This window comes from Rhinolophus sinicus, linkage group LG03 (assembly GCF_036562045.2).
Source record: "Rhinolophus sinicus isolate RSC01 linkage group LG03, ASM3656204v1, whole genome shotgun sequence".
Lineage (NCBI taxonomy): Eukaryota > Metazoa > Chordata > Mammalia > Chiroptera > Rhinolophidae > Rhinolophus > Rhinolophus sinicus.
In genome coordinates this window covers 109,147,137-109,168,120 of record NC_133753.1, presented here as the reverse complement: position 1 = coordinate 109,168,120, position 20,984 = coordinate 109,147,137, and the positions used below count along the sequence as shown (strand labels likewise).

The 20,984-nt window shown below is 43.1% G+C and overlaps 1 protein-coding gene and 1 pseudogene across 1 annotated transcript in view; one reads left to right on the top strand and one right to left on the bottom strand.

The window, feature by feature from the left end:
- The first annotated feature begins 1,143 nt into the window (after positions 1–1,143).
- Positions 1,144–20,984, top strand: part of NIPSNAP2 (nipsnap homolog 2) — a 31,074-nt gene continuing 11,233 nt past the window's right edge. The window contains exons 1-7 of the mRNA XM_074329195.1: positions 1,144–1,334; positions 9,570–9,709; positions 9,792–9,837; positions 16,000–16,094; positions 16,429–16,499; positions 17,263–17,403; positions 18,329–18,360. Coding sequence (XP_074185296.1) covers positions 1,243–1,334; positions 9,570–9,709; positions 9,792–9,837; positions 16,000–16,094; positions 16,429–16,499; positions 17,263–17,403; positions 18,329–18,360 — 617 coding nt within the window. The 5' untranslated portion in view covers positions 1,144–1,242. The remainder of the gene's footprint in view (positions 1,335–9,569; positions 9,710–9,791; positions 9,838–15,999; positions 16,095–16,428; positions 16,500–17,262; positions 17,404–18,328; positions 18,361–20,984) is intronic.
- LOC109438906 (potassium/sodium hyperpolarization-activated cyclic nucleotide-gated channel 2) lies at positions 11,939–14,966 on the bottom strand (annotated as a pseudogene).

Below are 20,984 nucleotides of genomic sequence, written 5' to 3'. Positions count from 1 at the left end.
ATCCCTGTTGCCAGTCACCCATCAACAGGACCTATTTCTGTCCTCGCTGGTGGGTCCTTGCCATATTAAGGTGGTCAAACATTGTCCCAGTCAGAAAACTGCACCCCTTAAGCCCTCATGCTTCTTTCGCCTCTTAAGATGGCCAGTTCCAGAGAAGCCCTCAGTTCACAAGCCCAGTTCCTGCCCCCATCCCTCCTACACACGCCTCCCTGGGTGGCAGAAACCTCCTCAGAAAATACCCAGTCCTGAGGGCATTTTCCTCTTGCCCTCTGAAGATACTGGCTTTGAAATGCTTCCTCCCTTTAGGGGTTGAGCCTCAGCTCCTCCCGGCTTCTCCCCCTTCTGTCTAGCTCCTTTCTGTCCACCTTCTCTTGATTGCAGTTTTCATGGTTACATTTGTGGCTCTTTTACCTTACGGCAGGATACATTTCCCCCCAAACAGTACCATACTGATCCGCGCCTTGAGGTTGATTCCATTGCTGGCGGGAAATGCCCTCCCTTCTTCCAGTGGTCAACTCCCTTCCCTTGGGACTGTGCTGTCCTGTCAGCTTCTAGGTGTCAATCCTCCATAGCCGCATGCTCTCGGGTCTGTGCTCCCTTCCCGTCTTCCGAATCTCTCCAAGTCAACAATTGACCCAATCATTTCACATTCTACCCCACTTAAGAGCAGAAATGGGGCTTGTGCCTGCCTGCCCACTGGAGTTCCGAGCCTATGCGCGAACTGGAGAATGTTTTCGTCCAAAATGTTTTCATTAAAGTTGTATGTATGTGTTTACTTATGTTGAAAAGGCACCATGTTTACCAAATTCAAAAGGTATTCGGGGAGAAGCCTGCCTCCCAGCTTTGCCCCCGAGGCCCTGGGTTCCGCTAGCAACATTGTTACTCTTTTCTTGTGGATCTTTCCATGTACGTTCACGCCTTGTCCATGTTCCTTTTGCGCACCCTGTTCGGGGCACCCCCTCCTTTCGCTGGAGGTTATCGTCTGGAAACCGTTTTCCGGCTTCCAGCTCCTTTCTCTCGGCTGCCCGGCCTCCCCGCCGGGACGCACTGCGCACTCAGCCGCCGCGGCGTCGCCCTGCTCCCCCTGGCGGTGGCGCCCAGTGCAGCGGCCGCGCGCCCCGCCCCGCCCCGCCCGGCCCCGCCCGGCCCCAGCCTTGGCCCGCGTGGCCGGGGGAGGGGTCGCGGAGGCAGCGGCGGCGTCAGCGGCGGCCCCGGCGGTGGGAACCGAAGCGCCGGAGCAAGATGGCGGCGCGAGTCCTTCGCGCCAGCGGAGCGGCCTCGGCCGGCTGCGTCCTGCGGCGGGCCGCCCCCTGCAGCCTCCTGCCCGGGCTCCGGTGAGCAGCGCCGCCCTTTCGGGGAGGGGCCGCCGCGGGGCGGAGGGTGCGGGGTCCTCGGCAGGGGTTTCCGCGCCGGTCCCGTTCCCTTGGGGCAGGGCGCCCGCGCCGAGGCCGCGGTCGGCAGGGCCGAGGCGGACGGGAGCCTCGGCGGGGTCGGAGTGCCTTTCCGGCTGGCTCAAGGTCACGGCGCGGACGGCGGTCAGCGCCGAGGCCACGTCCGCCAGCTATGCTGACTGGCCGCAGCCATGGCCAAGCATCGGCGCGCGGTTGAGACCGCAGGCCTTGGACTCGGCCTGCCGGCTTCCGGCTGGCGTCCTGAGAAAGCTGCTGGCCCGCGCGAAGCCTCGGGCATAAGCAATGGCAGTAGAGATACCACTTACTGTTAGGTTTTTGTGAGGACGAATAACGCACAGTCCCGGGTGAGCCCTCATTGAAGGGGTGGCGGGGGTCAGTGAGGGGATCCCAGTACTAGGAACAGCTTTTGACGTGCATTTAAAAGTAGGTAGTGGATCAACAAGTATTTACAGTTATCAACACTAAGGCGTTGGGTTCATGTTTTAACTTTTTTCCAAACCTCAATGGATTATTAAACGTTCGGTTTTCTGAATCCATCACTTTGACATATCTATGTTCCATTTTCAACATTAAAAAAAAAAACCCAAAGCCCTTACTGATTTACACGTAGATTTGCTTCCTTGTTTTCTTTAGATTGGGTAATTTAAATGTTATTTTTGGTTTGTTTTTAGTTAAATAATGAGCCTCTAGAAAGTGCAGTTGACACTTAAAAATGAAAAAGTGAAAAAACTACCTGTTTGTTAAACTTTTACTATGGGCCAGGGAGCTTTATATAATATGGCTTATTTAATTAAATCCTAGTAGTAATCTCAGGTAAGTAATGGGATTCTGCCTTGTAGAGATGAGGTGGAACCTCAAAGGGTGAGAGACACATAGCTAGAAAGGACATTTGAGCTCAAGTTTGTCAGGCTTCAGGCCCAGCACCCTTCCTAGGACTGATGCTCAACTTGTATTTCTAAATTTGATGTTTATGTTTTCAAGTTGATTAACAAATCAACCTTTTATTTTTATTGTTTTTGAGCATCTGCTGTGTCTTATTTTTTTCACAGAGGTGGTATGAGCCCATGAAATTCATAATTTCTTCTTTGAGCTGAGACTGAAGGTGTTCACCCAACATGATTACCTAAAGTGCCCAAGGTCACAAAACTAGGAAACGAGAATGAGACCTGGGTCTGCCCAGTACCCCGACTTTCTGCTGGGGCCAAATGCTCCTGACCTTGGAATTCTTATCTCTGTCCAACCTGTCAGCTCTTTGATTACTCTCTCAGGTCCCCTGTACCTTTTGACTACTCCTTCCTGGGCTCTAGTCTGCCTTAACTGTAGGTGGTCTTTAGGACTCAGTCTAGACCTAGTTAGTTATCTGATTTTATCAACTATTGAATACAAGTTCTTGGAAGCTCTGTGGAACTGAGCGTAATAGCTATGGGCACTATCCCCAGGATGTCATGGCAGAGGTAAAAACCCAGATAGACTCACAGATTGAAGTAGGTACTGTGAGATAAAATCCAGGAACCCACGACATGACATCGTGGAAGGTCTCTCCAAGAAGGTGATGTAAAGCTGAGATCTGAAGGGACAGAGTGAATGAAAGCCCCGAGTGGGAAGGAATCAGACATGCTGGGAAACCCCAGAAAAGTCTAGGAGGCTGGAGCACAGAGGTGAAGGGAAGACTGGCTAGAGGACAGGTGGCAAGGAGCAGGTGCCGATAATTACAAGCTTTGCAAGCCATCCTAGAGAGTTTGGATTTTATTCTGGGAGCCATGGAAAACATTTAAACGTATAAACTCTAATGTGACATGATCTGATCTACGTTTTTAAAAGATAAGTCTGACTTGGGAAAGGGGACAGAATCAAGGGTAATGGCCAACTGGGTGGACTGGGTGGATGGTCGTGCCATTTACTGAGAGTCGTCTGTTCCGTAGGTATATGAGTGCCCGCCATATGCTGAGTGCTGTTGGAAACAGTGAATAAGGCACACAAGGTCCTCACCACTGCCTGCTTACTAGTAATTCAGAGGAGGAGGAACAGGTGTGGTGCTGGGGGAGCAGTTTTGAACTGGGTAAAGTTTGAGATGGCTATGAGCTATTCACATGGAAAGGCCAAGTAGGCAGTTGACCTATTTAACCTATGACTCCTCAAAGGACAAGTAACATTTGGGAGTTGTCAGCACATAGGAGCGCAAAATGTTTGTAATAGATACATGAGTTTTAGTATACTGTTTTGTAGTTGATTGGGATTTTTCATAATAAAATGTTTTTTAAAACCATAGGAATGAGTGAGATTGCTTGAGGAGAGTGTGGCTAGAGAAGGGGCTGAGAAACAGACCCTGGGATGTGTCATTTACAGGCTGGATATAGGAAAAAGAAAGAGCTGCTAGTGAGGTCATTGTTGTGTGACATTGCCCAGGGAGAGGTATTTCAAGGAGGAGTGGTCAACTGTGCCAGCTGCTGCTTTAAGGCTAAGATGACAGAAGAAAACTGGATTTGCCAACGGGTATTGTGGGTAACCTTGCAAGAGCGATTTCAGAAGGAAAGGAAGAAGTCTTGCTGGGAGACTTACTTGCCAGCACTAATTACTTAGCTCTGCCCAGTGCCAGGCCCAGAGTTCCAGCTACTTAGTGGACATTAAGTGTCCCACAGCTGCTTGAGATGTTTATGTACCCAGAATTTAATTCATCTTCCTCCTCCAAAGCCTGCTTGCTCCTCCTGGGTTCTCTTTCCCCAATGATGGAACATCTTTCATTTATTCAGTGACTCAGGTCAGAAACCTGAAGGTCTTCCCTAAGCCCATCCCCTCTCATTCCTGCCCAGCTCCCTCCAGCATGCCTCTGTGGCCACCCCCCTAGCTCAGCTCTGGGCAGCATGCTCCCTGCCTTAATGCTGCAGTCCATCTGCCATGGCACTGCCGGGCTGCTTTTTATACCTAGAATTTTTTTGAAAACTTGCTAGCATTGCTCTGTGTACAAGGTAAAGCCCCGCTGATAGGCCCGGTACACAAGAGCCTGACCACCCTGCCTCTTGCCTTCAGTTACCTCTCGCCATCCTCCCATACCCTGCTTTGCCTTACTGAACTCTTTTATTCCAGAAATTTGCCATGCAGTGTCGTGACTCCACGCCCCAGACATGTTCCCTGTGACTGGTATTACCACCTGCTTTGTCCGTCTGTCTTTCTTATCCTCCAAGACAGAGCCAGAATGCCTCCACTAGAGTCCCTCTTGCTTCTCTCGGGCCAGGCTAAGGGTTCATTCCCTTGAGCTCCCACGGTGTGTGTGTGAGTCTGCAGTGTCCATGGTCACTCTAGCTGTTTACTAATAGGTTTTTCCCCTGAGTCTGCACACACTAGGCATCTGGTTCATCTTTATAGCCACAGAGCCTGGTGCATAATGCTTATGCTATTTAAAGTATAGTGCTTTATGGAATGTGCTGCCCACACCTCACCCTCTGTAAAGTGCCACATAACATGTATATGAATTGATAAAGACAGCTGATTGTGGTGTTTGTCACTGTCATTAAAGACCCCCAGCCCCAATCTTATCACCCTGTCAGCTATTGTTATAGCTGCTTCTACCCCCTTCCATGATTCAGCTTGGACAGCTAGATGACCTGGGCACATTAGGCAGCTTTGGTTACCTGACACTCGAAAGATTTCAGAGTTTGACAGTCAGTTGAGGGTAATGCTGGGCCAGACTGTTTTTCATTTGTCAGTTGCTACCCAAATTCACAAGCAAACACCAATCAGGATCTTATGTGTGGCCTGTAGTATTGACTACTTCTTAGGCTTATCTTTAGTTTACAAAACATTTCTATCTCTCTGACCTCGTTTTACCCATTCTAAAGTACATCTCTTTGGTATTATTAAAACCTGGAACAAATGCTCAGAGGGGGAGATTTGTGTTTGGAAGGCATCCCTTATTAGTAAAAATATTTTGAATTTCATAGATCTAGGTTTATATATTTTTTTTTACCACTTCTTAACTCAGGTCATAAATTGCCTCTCTGAGCCAATCTTTAACATTCGATAATACTTACCTTGCTAGATTGTTCTGAGGGTTACATGAGGTGACATGGTTAACCTGTTTAGTCCAATGCCTAGCAGAGAATGTGTACTTATTAACGTGTAATCCCCTTAAATTCTAAAAAAAGAGAAAAATTATTTTGGAATTTTTCCCCCTCCAGATTTTAGTCTGCCGGTAATTGTTTATACGCTCTCATTTTATAAAGTATTAAATGCCATAGAAATTAAATATCAACATATGTACGTATGCTTGTGTATGCATTTCTGGAAGGATACAGTAAAAACTATTAGTAGTACTTGCTTTGGTAAGTATTTCATATTTTAAATTCCCTAGAACTGATATTTTTAGAAACTTTCATGTTACCCCTTCCTTAGTTGCTCATAATTGTTATTCCTAAGTTCTCACAATTTATTTAACCAAAAATTTTAAACACAATTTCTATTTAGTGAACTTAAAATCTAAAATAAAGAAAAACAAGAATTATACAGTTCTTTAACAAATATTAAAACTTTCTACTTTGTAGAAATTTTATACACTAATTTTATATACTTGCCATTTTGCTTCATGCAAATTCTTCAAATGAATCATGGTGAAATTTATTTCAAAATTTATTGACAAAATTTTTTTATTTTTATTGACATGAACTTTAGCATGATTCATTTGGATAATTGCCTTCTTCCGAATGAGTTTATTTGCATAATCAAAGAGTGAATTGAAAACAGAAACATGGCCATTTTAACTATGTTGATTCTTCCATTCCATGAGCACGGAATGTCTTTCCATTTCTTTGTGTCTTCTTCAATTTCTTTCAAAAATGTCTTATAGTTTGCAGCATATAGGTCTTTCACATCCTTGGTTAAGTTTATTCCTAGGTATTTTATTTTTTTGCTGCAATTGCAAAAGGAATTGTTTTTTGTATTTCTTTTTCTGAGATTTCATTGTTAATATATAGGAAAGCAATGGACTTATGTACATTGATTTTCTAGCCAACAACTTTACTGTATTCGTTGATTGTTTCTAATAGCTTTTTGGTGGAGTCTTTAGGGTTTTCTATATAGAGCATCATGTCATCTGCAAAGAGTGATAATTTAACTTCTTCATTCCCAATTGGATGCCTTTTATTTCTTTCTCTTGCCTGATTGCTCTGGCAAGGACTTCCGTTATGGAAGGCAGTGTGGAGGTTCCTCAAAAAATTACAAATAGAATTACCATATGACCCAGCAATCCCTCTCCTGGGTATCTACCCAAAAAATCTGAAAACATTTATACCTCTTAAAGACACGTGTGCTCCAATGCTCATTGCAGCTTTGTTTATGGTGGCCAAGACATGGAAACAACCAAAATATCCTTCGATAGATGAATGGATAAAGAAGTTGTGGTATATATATACAATGGAATACTATTTGGCAGTAAGAAAAGATGATATAGGAACATTTGTGACAACATGGATGGATCTTGAGAGTGTAATGCTGAGCAAAATAAGTCAGACAGAAAAAGCAGAGAACCATGTGATTTCACTGATATGTGGTATATAAACCAAAAACAACAAAAGAACAAGACAAACAAATGAGAAACAGAAGCCCATAGACACAGACAATAGTTTAGTGGTTACCAGAGGGTAAGGGGGGTGGGGGGTGGGAGATGAGGGTAAGGGGGATCAAATATATGGTGATGGAAGGAGAACTGACTCTGGGTGGTGAACACACAATGGGATTTATCGATGATGTAATACAGAATTGTACACCTGAAATCTATGTAATTTTACTAACAATTGTCACCCCAATAAATAAATAAAAAAAAGAAAACAAACAAATACCGTATGATTTTGGTTTTTGTAAAGGGCTAATAGTTTTTATATATAATTTATTTTAATTGTAAAAGTTTGTTTATTGAAAAAGTAGTTTTAAAGACTTAATTTTTTAACTCCTTCTCTCAGGGATACCACCATTAACACTTTCTTAATTCTGTGAAATTTTAACATGATAAAAGAAAAATAGAAGAATTTCCAACTTCTTTCTACAAATGCCATTTAAGATTATATATTTGTCTCCACTTATAAGAAAAATTGCATGACTCATATTAACTTATTTTGCTTGTTTACTGTGAACTTGCTGCTTTTTAATCTTTGAAGGATTTGAAAAAATACTTTATATTTCTTGATAATTATTTATACAAAAACATTAATTTTATATTTATATATTTTATGTTTGTTTATTTGTAATCTTACATCATTCAAAAGCCTTATCTGATTTCTAGCTGTTTATGATGATATTCTATGATTTAGTTTTAATCAGAGAACCTCTTAGAGGGAGAAAATTGTAATGTTTGTTCATTAAAGCAGCAAGTCAATTTTTTTTCAGCATAAAAAGGAAAAGGCTGCTATTCACTATTAGCAGTTCACTTTGTGTGTGTATTTATGGTACTCTTATGTGCCTGCTTTTACACCATAAATCTCTCTGAAATATGTGCGTATAGATCTACCTCAGTCTTTTTTTTGTTGTTATTCATTAGTTTCAGGTGTACAAAACAGCATAATAGACATTTACACCCCTCACAAAGTGATAATAACCCCACCAAGTCTACTACCCATCTGACACCGTACATAGCTATTACAATACCATTAACTATATTCCCTAGGCTGTACTTTACATCCCGTGACTATATATGAGATCTGACAATTAAGTTCACAAACTCATCCTAGAGAAAGTGCTATATACCTCATTGCTGAATATCACTATGGTCACCTTTGAAGTACTCCCCTTAGGAAGCTATGCACTGATGCCAGCACCTAGTCCACCCTTCAAAGCAATTTTGGAACTTTTTTTCTGGAATGGCCATCAGAGCTGTCATTGTATTACCCTTGATGTCCTGGATGTCATTAAAATGTCTTCCTTTCAATATTTCATTTATCTTCTGGTAAAGAAGTCATTGGGGGCCGGATCAGGTGAGTAGGGAGGGAATTCCAATACAGTTATTTGTTTACTGGCTAAAAACTCCCTCACAGACAGTGCTATGTGAGCTGGTGCATGCATTGTCGTGATACAAGAACCATGAATTGTTGACGAAAAGTTCAAGTTGTCTAACTTTTTCACATAGCCTTTTCAGCACCTCCAAGTAATAAATTTGGTTAACTGTCCAGTTGGTACAAATTCATAATGAATGTTCTTGTGCATTCAACTTTGTGTACTTATCTAACTATAGCTGCCTGTAGGATATAACTGCAAGTGCAATAGTGCAATTATTGGGCCAAAGGCCTACAGTTTTAATTTTCATATAGGTAATACCACACTGCCCTCTAGGGAGGTTACAGAAATGTGTAATCCCACTCACCAGCATATGGAGGTATGCACTGAAAAATAAACTCATAGACACAGACAACAGAATGGTGATTCCAAGAGGGGAAAGTGGGGAGGAGAGGAATATGATAATGGAAGGAAAGTAGACTTTGGGTGATGAGCACAGAATAGAGTACACAGAAAAATAAAAAAATAAAAAGAAACAAAAAAAATTTTTTAAAGGAAAAAAAAAATCAGGATGGAGTACACAGATGTCAGATTAAAATTTTGTACACTTGAAAATTACATAATGTTAACCAATGTGACCTCAATAAATTTAATTTTTAGAGAAGAAAGAAAAAGTTTGTGGTTAAAGTATAGTTTGTTACTTCAGTCAAATTTATCCTCACTTTCTGAAAGCATGTATAATAGAAATTGTGCAACCATCCATCTCCAGAATATTTTCATCTTCCCAAAATGAAACTCTGCCCTTAACCCGACAACCACCTTACTACTTTCTTTCTCTGTGAGTTTGGCTACTCTAGATTTCCATGTGTATATTTTCTAAGTCAAAAATTGCTTTGCAGGAGGGGAAAACATAGCGGAAATTGCAAAGATAAACATGAGAACTCTATTAGAAAAGCCACTTTTACACTTCACACCTGCTGTTGAGAGCACACATAGTGGAAAGCAGAGGTTTTGTGGTATCCCGGGTTCTAGAACAGTGTCTAGAATAGGTGGTCAAGGCATGTTTGCTGAATGGATTGATGAATTTATGAAAACAGTGTACTATGTGACACTACCTAAAGACACTGAAATGTTTGTACCTCTATTGAGACTCAGATTTTTGTATGTGTTATACCATAGGAGATTGACGTCTTCCAATAACAGACCTCGAGAAGACAGCTGGTTAAAATCCTTATTTGTCCGGAAAGTTGATCCAAGAAAAGATGCTCACTCTAATCTCCTAGCCAAAAAGGAAACAAGCAGTCTATACAAATTACAGTGTGAGTGATAGGTCTACTATCTTCATGGTTGACTTTTCTCCCTTTGTTCATAAGTTTATCATTGAATTTTCTTTTGTTTCAGTTCACAACGTTAAACCGGAATGCCTAGAAGCATACAACAAAATTTGGTGTGTATACCAAACTGTCCTTTCCTTGGGGAAAAATAATGATTTTAGTATTTGTTGGTTCAGCTAACACTTGATAGCAGAGTGAGATCTTTGTTCCCTCTTATTAAGGCTGAATGTTCAAAAACAAATAAAAATAAAAATAAATAAAAATAAAAAAAGGCTGAATGTTCAGAGGCTGTTAAATTGAGCTGTGTGGGATTACCAAGGGCATTTTGACTTTAGCACTCATACAGCTAAATCATTACATAAACTGTCAAACTCTAGAATGTTTCTAGACCCTTAAGGTTGGAAGGAACCTTGCAAGTCTGTCTAATCCATTAAGTCATCCAGTGCCTGACTCCTTTCTGTAGACCCTCCTGACTGTCTCTGCTTCAATACATTCATATACGTCCCATCTCTGGAGAGCTGTAGTGTTAGGAATTAGAACTCATGTCCCATGACTTCCATTGTTTCCAATTTTACTTCTAAGTGGAACTGCTACATGGAAGTCCTGTGTGTATTTGAATGTTTCTGCCATTTCTTCCCAAATCTTCCATTTGCCAGATTCTCATGATTTGAGATCTATATGCTCTTACAGAATTCCTAAATTTTAAGGCTAAAGAGAAAATTAAGTGTATCAGTTCTTAATAGAAATAGTATTTTAATGATTAATTCTGAGCAAATATAATTTAAAAGCATTTATTTGCCTTTAACATCTGCTACTTTCATGGGAAAAATGATTTTTGTCACCAGAATCTGCGTAATTTTCAGAAGCAAAAAATCTGTTGTTTTATTTTTGGAGGTGGTTTGTGAACTATTAACTCTCACTGCAGAACATTTCTCTTTATGAAAACATGCCCTAAAACAAAACAAGTGCTATTTCTAAATCTTCTCTCATAAAATGAAAGTATTTCTCTGTGCTGGTGTTGCCCTGGATTACTTTCCTGTCCTGTTGTTATTGCTTCATCTCCTGTTTCAGATTTCTGTCTGTTCATGTCTATTTGGATGTCTTGCTCTCCCTTCACAGCCAACAGGTGGAGTTACCTTGCTCTTGGAGCTCCCTGTGTGTGTCATTCACCATGGTTTTATCTGACCCTTGCCTTAGTTTTTTGTGATCAGTTAGTTAGAAGGGCTGTGCATTCCTCATTTGACAGGTACCTGGTTGTCTTTGCTTGTTTCCTCCATCTCCCTCTCCTGGCCTGTTGACCCCATTTCCAAGTAGCCTCCTTTCTGACTTCCTCCTGGGCTCCTAACCGCACCTGTACTCCACCCATCCTGCAGTCCTTTACCCCAAAATTTGCCAAATCTGTCTGCTTGAGTTCTGTTTTTTCCTTCATCGTGGTTTTTTTCTTTCTCTGAAACTTTCAGCAACTCCCTCTTTCCAGTTCATAAAATCTTAACTCCTGCCTGGTTTGTAGGGGCCCCAGTAATGAGATTCTCCCCAACTGATCCATTTCTGGGTACAGGTACTGCCTACCTTACAACTTCCATTGACATCAGGCCAGGACTTCCAAAGAGCATGTTTGGGGCCCCAAACAAAGAGGATTGGCTGCAAGTTCATATATGACTTCGTATTGGTGAAAACCCCATGTCCCATCGTCAGGCCTCGGTCCCTTCCTGGAGCCCACCTGGATGGTTTTACTAACTTCTTTCTTCTGCATTGGCTCCAATTTCCTGCTCATGTCATATGGCAAAAAGGAAACCCATTTTCATTTCCCAAACACCCATCTTTCCCCACTGCTATTTCCATGAATCTCTTTAGTTCTGAACATAAGACTTCATGAGCCAGTACAGTGACCACACCATGTGTATTTTTTGAGGGGTGGCATTTACTTTTATGGGTTTTTAGTGAGACAAAAGACCAATCTGACCTTTTCTGTTCACTATTTTTTTTGCGGCGCGGGGGGGGGGGGGGGGGGAGAGCGCCAATGCTGTCGTTTATTCTGAGGAATGGGGATGTGGGGGTTAGTGGGGGATGGGGGGTGTAGTGGGGAGTGCTGCTGCCTCGACTTGTCAGTACATTCATAACGAAGGTGGGGACCCCCAGCCTCGCTCCCACACCCATGTGCAGCCGGGACTGCGAGCCCCTGGGTGCCAGGTACAGGAGGGCGCTGTGTGTGCCGGCTCCAGGGAGGTCACCGTGGGGCGTGCATGGATAGTGGCTTGGTCAGTTATGGCATGAGCGCGATGGAGTGAGCGGGAAGCTGGCGGACCACGTATTGCACTTACACAGAATCCTCATCGGTGGGGTGGGGCCGGGCAGGACTCCACAGCCATCTCCTCACCTCAATGCCTCAGTTTCTGAGGCATCGAGGTGAAGGAGCCCCCTCGCACGCTTGTGAGGCCACCGCTGGGGGTAGGGGTGATGTGGGTGGGCACAGGGTGATGAGGGGGGGACGGCGGGGGCTCGGAAGGGGCCGCCCCGCTGGCAGGTACGCCTGTCCAACTACAACTACCTACAGTACGACTCCCTCTACGGCTTATGGGGCAGGCGGCCAGGGCAGCGCAATGGCATAGCTTTGGTCTGGATGAAGGCCCCGCCCCTGGCCCACCCGGCCCGTGTGGCCCTGTAGCGAGGGTCACAAGTTGGACAAGAGGCGGGAGCGCGCAGAGTCCAGCAGGTCGAGACCTCCAGCGGCGCCAGGCGAGGCCAAGTTCCTGTGGTCCCGGCTGGACGCAGCGGCCCGGACGCGGGCCCCAGGCCTAGCGTGAAGCTGCTGACCGTATGCGCTGAGGATGCGGGGCCAGGCCCAGGGGCACCATGGGGCAGCGAGGGCTGCGAGCAGAAAGTGGGCGCCAGGAGCAGCTCAGGCAACATGCTGGCAGTGCAGGCCCTGTGTAGTGCTCAGCTAGAGAGCTAGGTGCGCCACCGTAGGGTGAAGTCCATGGTACTCAGGGAGTGGTGGGCGCACAGGAGAGGGGGCGTGGCTGGCAGTAGATACAAGCCCCAGCGAGCCGGGGGCAGCCGAGTCGGGCCCTGGGGGCAGGCGGCGCACAAGGCGCGGCAAGCCGAGCTCCAGCGGCCCCACTAGCGGGCGCGCCACCTCCGGGCAGAAGCTCATGGCTACAGCCTGCTGAAACGTGGCGATGGCTGAGGTGACCTGCAGCAGTAGCAGCAGCAGAAAGAGGCCGACGGGCTGGCCCAGTTTGGCCTGCTGCACCGTCTTGCGGTCGTACTTGACAGTCTGGATGATGGCATTCTGCTGGTTGTTGAACACCCCTAAGTGGAGGTCATGCTGGACCTTCTGCAGCAGGATAGAGTCCTTGCCTATCCGGTCCAGGCAGTTGATGGCCACAGTCTCAAACGCCCGCCACATCATGGAGTACTCCACCAGCACCTCGTTGAAGTCCTCGCTGAAAGAGTACAGAAGGCAGTAGTTGTCGGCCCGAGCCCTCGCTGTGCGTCAGCCCGGTGTCAGCAGACAGATCTCCCCAAAAGAGCCATCGGACAGCTTCATCTCCTTGTTGCCCTTGGTGAGCACGCTGACCACGCTGTGCTAAATGAAGTACATCTTCTTTCCAATGGTCCCTCATGGATGATGTCACCCGGCTGGAAAACCTCGAATTTGAGTTTGGTCAGCATGGCCGTGTGACAACGTTGGCGTCAGCATTGGCAGACAATGGCATCAAGGCCACCTGCTTCCCTCAGGGGCCCATTGAGCTCACCCAGGATGCTGTCCTTGTCGAACATCTTGCCCTGGTAGCGGTCCTCATAGTAGTCGTGGATCTTCTGGCGGAAGTCGGCAGGCAGCTTGTGGAAGGACATGTACTGCTCCACCTGCTTGTACTTCTCTTGGTACTGGCGCCTCGAAGAGCCCAGCGACTGGATGAGGGCGGTGGTGTGATCGATGAACACGGCGTAGCAGGTGGCGCCCACGATCATACTCAGTATCGTCAGCCAGATGTGAGTCATGCTCTCTAGCACCTGCTGCCCATACCCGATGCACAGCATGTGGCTCATGGCATTGAACAGCATGGAGGAGGAGATCTCGCTCCACGAGTGGTTCACCGTGTCGTTGACGGACACCCAGCAGTTGCGTGTTAAGTCCCAGGAACTGTAGGCAGCCGTCCCGGTGGCACAGCAGCAGTATCACGCTGATGAGGTTGCAGATGCACATGACCAAGTGCTCCAGGTCATAGGTCATGTGGAAGATGTCTTCCCATTGGTGGGTGTAGCGGATGAGGCGCGACAGCAGCAGGCGGAGCAGACTGAGGATCTTCGTGAAGTGCACGATGCGCAGGGCACGCGCCGTCTTACAGACCTCGGAGTCGATGCTTTTCTCCTCGAGGAGGAAGACGTAGTCCATGGGGATGGAGGACACAAAGTCCCCCATGAATCATGTGCGCAGGTACTTCTTCTTGATCTTCTCGGGGTCCAGGATGATCTCGGCGTTGTCCTCGATCACGATGCTGGTACGGAAGTTCAGCACCAGGTCCACGAGGAAGACCGTGTCCGAGACCACGCGGATCACGATCCAGGGGGCCGTGGTCTCGTCCTTGAAGAAGGTGACGCCCACCGGGATGATGAGGTTTCACACCGTGAGCAGCAGCGTGGTGAAGTCCCAGTAGAACCTGAAGTCGCTGTCCGGGTGGATGAGCCAGGCCCCGCCCACTTGACGCGCTCCTGCTCACGCTCTGCGGCCTTGTGGCTGCCGAACATCCTCAGCGAGAACTTGTTGACGCCCGGCTGCCAGAGCGCGCTGACCTGGCGCTGTGTGAAGCTGGCCTGGCTGCTGTGCGGCTCCCCCACCGGGCCCGCCTCCTCGCTGCTGACCTCGTCCGCTCCACGGCTCGAACGACGCCTTGGGCTTCCAAGCCGGGCCCTCGGGGCTGCACTGGGGCTCGCCGCGCCCGCACTTGCCATTAGGGCTGCCCTTGGCCGTGCTCGCTACTCCCGGGGTGCCCGGGCTGCCACACGAGCTGTCTACAACTGCGGAGCGTGGCCCGGGGGCACCCCTCTCGGCTCAGGACGACTGCCGGAGCTGCGCAAGCCTGGGAGGGGGTCGTGCCCGGGCGTTCCGGGGACCACTTGCTGCCCCCACACGCTTCCATGGGGAGGTGGCGCTGGGCAGTGAGGAGCAGAGCCGCAGCCGCCGGCCCGAGCCCCGCTGTTCACTATTAATATACACCCAGTCCTGGTACCTCGGCATCTGGTAGTGGTCACTAGCTTAGTACCATTCAGTGTCAGCAAATAATTTGAACAGATTTCATTTCTGAGCTTTGATATCTTTTCACATCAAGTCTATTGTACTTTTTTCATCATAGTTTTTCTATTCAAAAGTATGCAGGCTTTAGCTTTTCTCTTGATGTGGCATAGTTATGTCTCTTCCCTTTGCTTTTCCCTGTAAATCAGAATCTGTACTACAGGACGGTTTCCATGGAACCAAGCTCTGACACCTCTGTTAAATACATTGCCATGATGTGTCAGTGCTTTATCTCTACTCCTATACAGTCAATGGTGATGGACTAGGTGGTGTGTTCATTGTGGGGTTATATGATACCTCTCAAATCCCCTCGGTTGGTTGAATTGAATAGAATTTAATGTATGCTTTATGTTATATCTTTAACTTGGATTCTTCTGTCACATTGGTGCCCTTTGGAACTATCAGGGTGGGGTCGCTTCCAGACTGTTATGTTCTGGCTCTGGCTTCTCCCCCTTAAGGCCAGTGCATTCTCTGTTCCTCTTACTCCTGCCTGGTTTTGCACTTTTGTTGTCTCCCCTCTTAAACTTACTTTCTTTGCTTTCTTATTTTTTCCCTGTTCTTTTTCTAGTTCCATTTCCCTCATTCTTCCTATCTTTGAAACCAGCAGAACTTAGCTTTTATAAATATCACCATTCTTAAGTACTTATTTTCTTTCTGGAATGGCAAATAGTAGACCCATAGTATCTGCAATCTTAGAACCTTTGGCTCTTCTTTATCACTTTCATCACTGTACTTGAGTTGCTTATAAATGTTCTGGATAGTTGGGTGTATTAGAAACCTAAGCTTTTGATAAGTGGGATATCAGAGAATAGAATTCATTCAACTAAAACGTTAATTCTTCATGTTGTTTTATCATAAATATATTCTGAAGTCAGTTGTCAGAACACAGAGTAGATGTTCTTTTTCCTGTTACTATCATGTATTGTCCACCTGCTATAATTTTGTTGGCTGATTAGTGTTGCTCTTTCTTCTCTTTAAGTCAAGAGGTGTTGCCAAAGATTCATGAAGATAAACATTACCCTTGTACTTTGGTGGGGACTTGGAACACGTGGTATGGCGAGCAGGATCAAGCTGGTAGGAGACAGAAGTCTTTGGAATAAACTTACTCCTTAAGCCTTTACTGTAACAACTTAAATAATATTTAACTTAAAGCTTGTTTTTATAATCAAAGCTTTCCAAGTTTCGGTCTAGTTTTATGGTTGAAGAAATTTCTCCAGTAATTCATTGCAAAACCTATTTTTATTGTTTTTAATGTTCAATCTGTTATTGAAACTTTATCATGTAACTCATAGGCCAACACATGGCACATTTCAGTTTTGTACTGTGTTAACATTATGCACATCTAGACTATTTTCAAGGTAAGAGTATGAAACTCTAAATTTATGTTATATTTTAAAATATATTCCAGTCCACCTCTGGAGGTATGAAGGAGGCTATCCTGCCCTCACGGAGGTCATGAATAAACTCAGAGAAAATCAGGTAATGATTTTGAAAACTGTTTACTTATTTATGCTAATGATATAGTAAATATTAGTAAAGAATTAAATGACTATTCTGTCATCAATTTTTTTAGCATTAGTAAACTGTTTTTTGTAGGAAAACTTATTGTTTGAACTCTTGACATTGTATTCAAATATGAAGTAACCAGTTGTAATACTATTAAAATAACAATTCTTATTGTAAAAGTCAGTTGTGCTTTGAAATTGATAAGCTGACACTTTGAAACTGGTAGGTCAGCATGGTAGACACAGCCAGCCCTGGGTTAGCTAACACATCCCTGCTTTAGAAAACTTGGGCTAACTTTGCTATCCTGCCCCTCTCTTCACTAATAGGTGCATGTCAAACAACCACACATGGTTAGGAAAGAAAACCTTTTGTATAGCTTCCCAGTCCAAATATAAATGGCTTTTGAATTATTTGATGTTTTGTAGTCTCTACTTCTATCATGCTGTCAAACACTGTTAGGAGAACCTAATAAGTGGGAAATTAAATTTGTTTATATTGTCATATAAATAATTAGGATGACCCGTGTAGTTCATCATCTAAACCTGGACACTTGAGAGTGAAAAGGAATGCGAATAGTCTTTATGCCAGTTTGACAAGATGTAAACTGGGATTGTCTCAGGCCAAGTGGGGCCCTATTTATAATAGTATTCTATTATAGGAGGGGCATAAATGTTACTAAAGTGGGCTTATGTATAAATATTAGAAGATTTCATCTGCACATTTTTTTATCTCACAGGAATTTATAGAATTCCGGAAGGCAAGAAGCAACATGCTTCTCTCTAGGAAGAATCAGCTGCTGTTAGAATTTAGCTTCTGGAATGAGCCTGTTCCACGGTCAGGACCTAATATATATGAACTCAGATCATACCAACTCCGAGTAAGTACTGAAATACAAGTTAACTGTCCCTCATTCTTCTGTGAAGAAGCATGAGCACCCCTTAATGCTGACCAAAAAAGTTGAGTGTGCATTCTGTGATATACGAGTATGTATCTGGCATATTTTCACAGGCTTGTTTTCTCCCCATCCAGTCTTTCTGTTACTTCGTTTTTTTAAATCTTAATTTCTCATTCCTTCTCTTCTGCTAAGCTCTCTCATCTTTTATAATTTTACACATAATATGTATTATTTGACATTTTTCCATATGGCATTTCTGTTTTTAAGAGGAAAGATCTAAAATGCAGGACTAAGTACAATATGTAGCATCTACGGTATTGTAATTGAACTAAAGCGACTAATAAATGTGTGATTATTGAGTAAATTGTACAGCACCATACGATTAAAAGGGAATAAATAATATTTTGTGAGACTTTTTAGATATTTGCCCACTAAGTGACTCCTAGAACGAAAGCCCCAGATAGCAACATTGTTAAAAGGAATACATATCAGTAGATCTCAGTGGTGTAACATTCACCATTATCCTGGAAAAAAGAAAGTGATGTCCTTATTAAGTATAGTTAAATTAAACATTTTTTTTTTTTTTTATTTCACAGTAAAGTCTGAATGGGTACCAAGAGTTTAATCATGACTTAAGTCATGGACCTAACTATGGTTATGATAACTATAATTTGAATGACTTACTATATATGTAATCTGCCTATAGGAAGCCATAGAATATTACTCCCACTTTGGGATAGGTATGAACACAGTGAATAATATTTTTTTGTTACATTTTTTAATTTGTTACATCTCACATTATTAAAAGTTAAATTTTAAGTTAGTTTTGTCATTTGATATTTTTACACTGCTATTCCATATTTCTTCACAAAAGAACTAACAAACCAAAATCCAAATTTCTTTTCAGCCAGGAACTATGATTGAATGGGGCAATTACTGGTGAGTATATTACTAAATGGTGAGTTTGTAAGTCTTGTTAATAGATTATATTAGGGCATAGTGTTAATTCTAGGAATGAAATCTGGGGATAATGCCATGATTTGATACTCGACTATTATTTTGTTTGACATTTGTATTATGAACATTTTAAAACATATCCAAAACTAGAGAGAATAATCCAATGGATCTCCCCCTTACTTAGCTTCAATAATTATCAACACATAGCCAATCCTGCTTAGGTCTAACTCCCCCAACCCAAATGATTGGGAAGTAAATCCCAGACAACATACCATTTCATCCATAAGTATGTTAGTATATCTCTGTAGGAGATAAGGACTTTTTTTGACAAAACCCAGTGTTGCATGAGGTTATTTCACATTCTTCTTGGACATTATGTTTTCTGAAATGTTGCTTTTGTCATGTAAACAAAGCACCACTATGATACGGTAGCTACTTTTTTTGTTGTTCTTAGTTTAAGTAACAAAATACCAGTTTTTCCCCCAACCAGTCTACAGATTCAACACAATCCCAATCAAAATCCCAGAAGGATTTGGAAATACAAAGGAACTCAAATAGGTAAAACAACCTTTAAAAAGAAGCACTAAGTTGGAGAACTCACACTTCTCAATTTCAAAATTGATTACAGAACTAAGCTAATCAAGACAGCATGGTACTGGCATAAGAACAGGCATACAGATCAATGGAATTGAATTGAAAGTCCAGAAATAAACTCACATATATGAGCAGTTAGTTTTCAACAAATGTACCAAAGCAGTTCAATGGGAACAGGTAGTCTTTTCAACAAAGGGTGTGGAGACAACTGGTACCTTTGGAAAAAGATGAATTTAGACCCCTACCTCACTTTATAACAAAAATTAATCAAAAATGAATTGTAGACTTAAGTGTAAGAGCTAAATATAAAACTTTTAAAAGTTTTTCACGTAGGGTTAGGTAATGAGTCCTTACCTATATAACACCAAATCATGATCCACAAAAGAAAAAACTGATAAAATGCAATTCATCAAAATTAAAAACTTTTGTAATTCTTGGTATATATTCAAAAGAATTCAAAGCAGCATCTCAAAAAGACATTTGCAAACCCATGTTCATGGCAGTATTATTCACAGTAACCAAAATATGGAAACAACCCAAATATCCATAGACATGAGTGGATAAAGAAAGTGTGGTATTTACATATAATGGAATGTTATGCAGCCTCTACAAAGAAAGAAATCCTGCCATATGCTACAATATGGATGAACCCTGAGGACATTATGTGAAGTGAAATAAGCTAGACACAAAGAAGAATACTGTATGATTCCACTAATACAAAGTATGTAAAATAATCAAAATCATAGAAACAGAAAATGAAAATGTGGTTGCCTGGGGCTGGATGGAGGGGAGTTAGTGTTTAGTAGGTATAAAGTTTCAGTTTTACAAGATGAAAAAGTTTTAGAGATCTATTGTGCAGCAATGTGAATATATTTAGCACTATTGAACTGTACAGTTGAAAATAATTGAGGTAAATTTAATGTTATGTTCTTTTACCACAATAAAAATAAATAAAAATCATAAATTAAAAATAATTTTTAAATGGGCAAAGGATTTGAATAGACGTTTCACCAAAGGCAATATAGGAATGTCTAATGAGCACGTGAAAAGGTGCCAAACATCCTTAGTTATTATGGAAATACAAAGTAAAACCACAGTGAGACACCACTTCACTAGGGTGGCTGTAACTAAAAAGACATGCAAAAGCATATGTTGGTGAGATCGTGGATAAATTGGTACCCTCATACATTGCTGGTAAGAACATAAAATGGTGCCGCCACTGTGGAAAACAGCTTGCAGTTCCTCAAAATATTAAGCATTGAGTTACCATATGAGCTAGTCATGATTACGCACTCCTAGGTATATATACCTAAGAAAATGGAAGCATGCAGCGATACAAACTCAGGCACAATGATGATAGCATTTTTCATAACAGACAAAAAGTAGAAACAAGCTAAATGCTCATTAGCAAATGAATGGATAAACTTGCATATCCATATAATGGAATATTATTCAGCAATAAAAAGGAATAAAGTATTGATACATACTACAATGTATGTGAACCTGAAAAACATGGTATATGACAGAGTCCAGTACAAAGGAGCGCATATTCTATGGTTCCATTTGTATGAAATGTCCAGAAAAGGCAAAGCTGTAGAAACAGAAAGCTTAGGGGTTGCAAGGGGCTGGGTGGGGACAGAAGATGACTTCAGATGGGCACAGGGATCTTTCAGCACAGTGAGATTGTGGTGGGATGGCTGCACAAGTCTGTAAGTGTGCTTAAAAGCAGGGAATTGTACACTAAGGTGGATTGAATGGTGTATAAAATATACCTCGATAAAGCTGCTAGTGATATACCTCACTAAAGAAAATGTATATAAGAATCCAAGAATGATTCAAAATTAGGAAATGGGTTGATGTAACCCAGTCGAAGCTGGAAGAGATGCCCACACATGCTCTGGCACGTTCCCTCATGCCTTTGTTAAAGCATTTATCACCCCCAGCAGAATCTTCGCTTTCCAGTTCTACAACTGTACCAGGCCTGGTACACCATCGGTGATCAGGAAATGTTG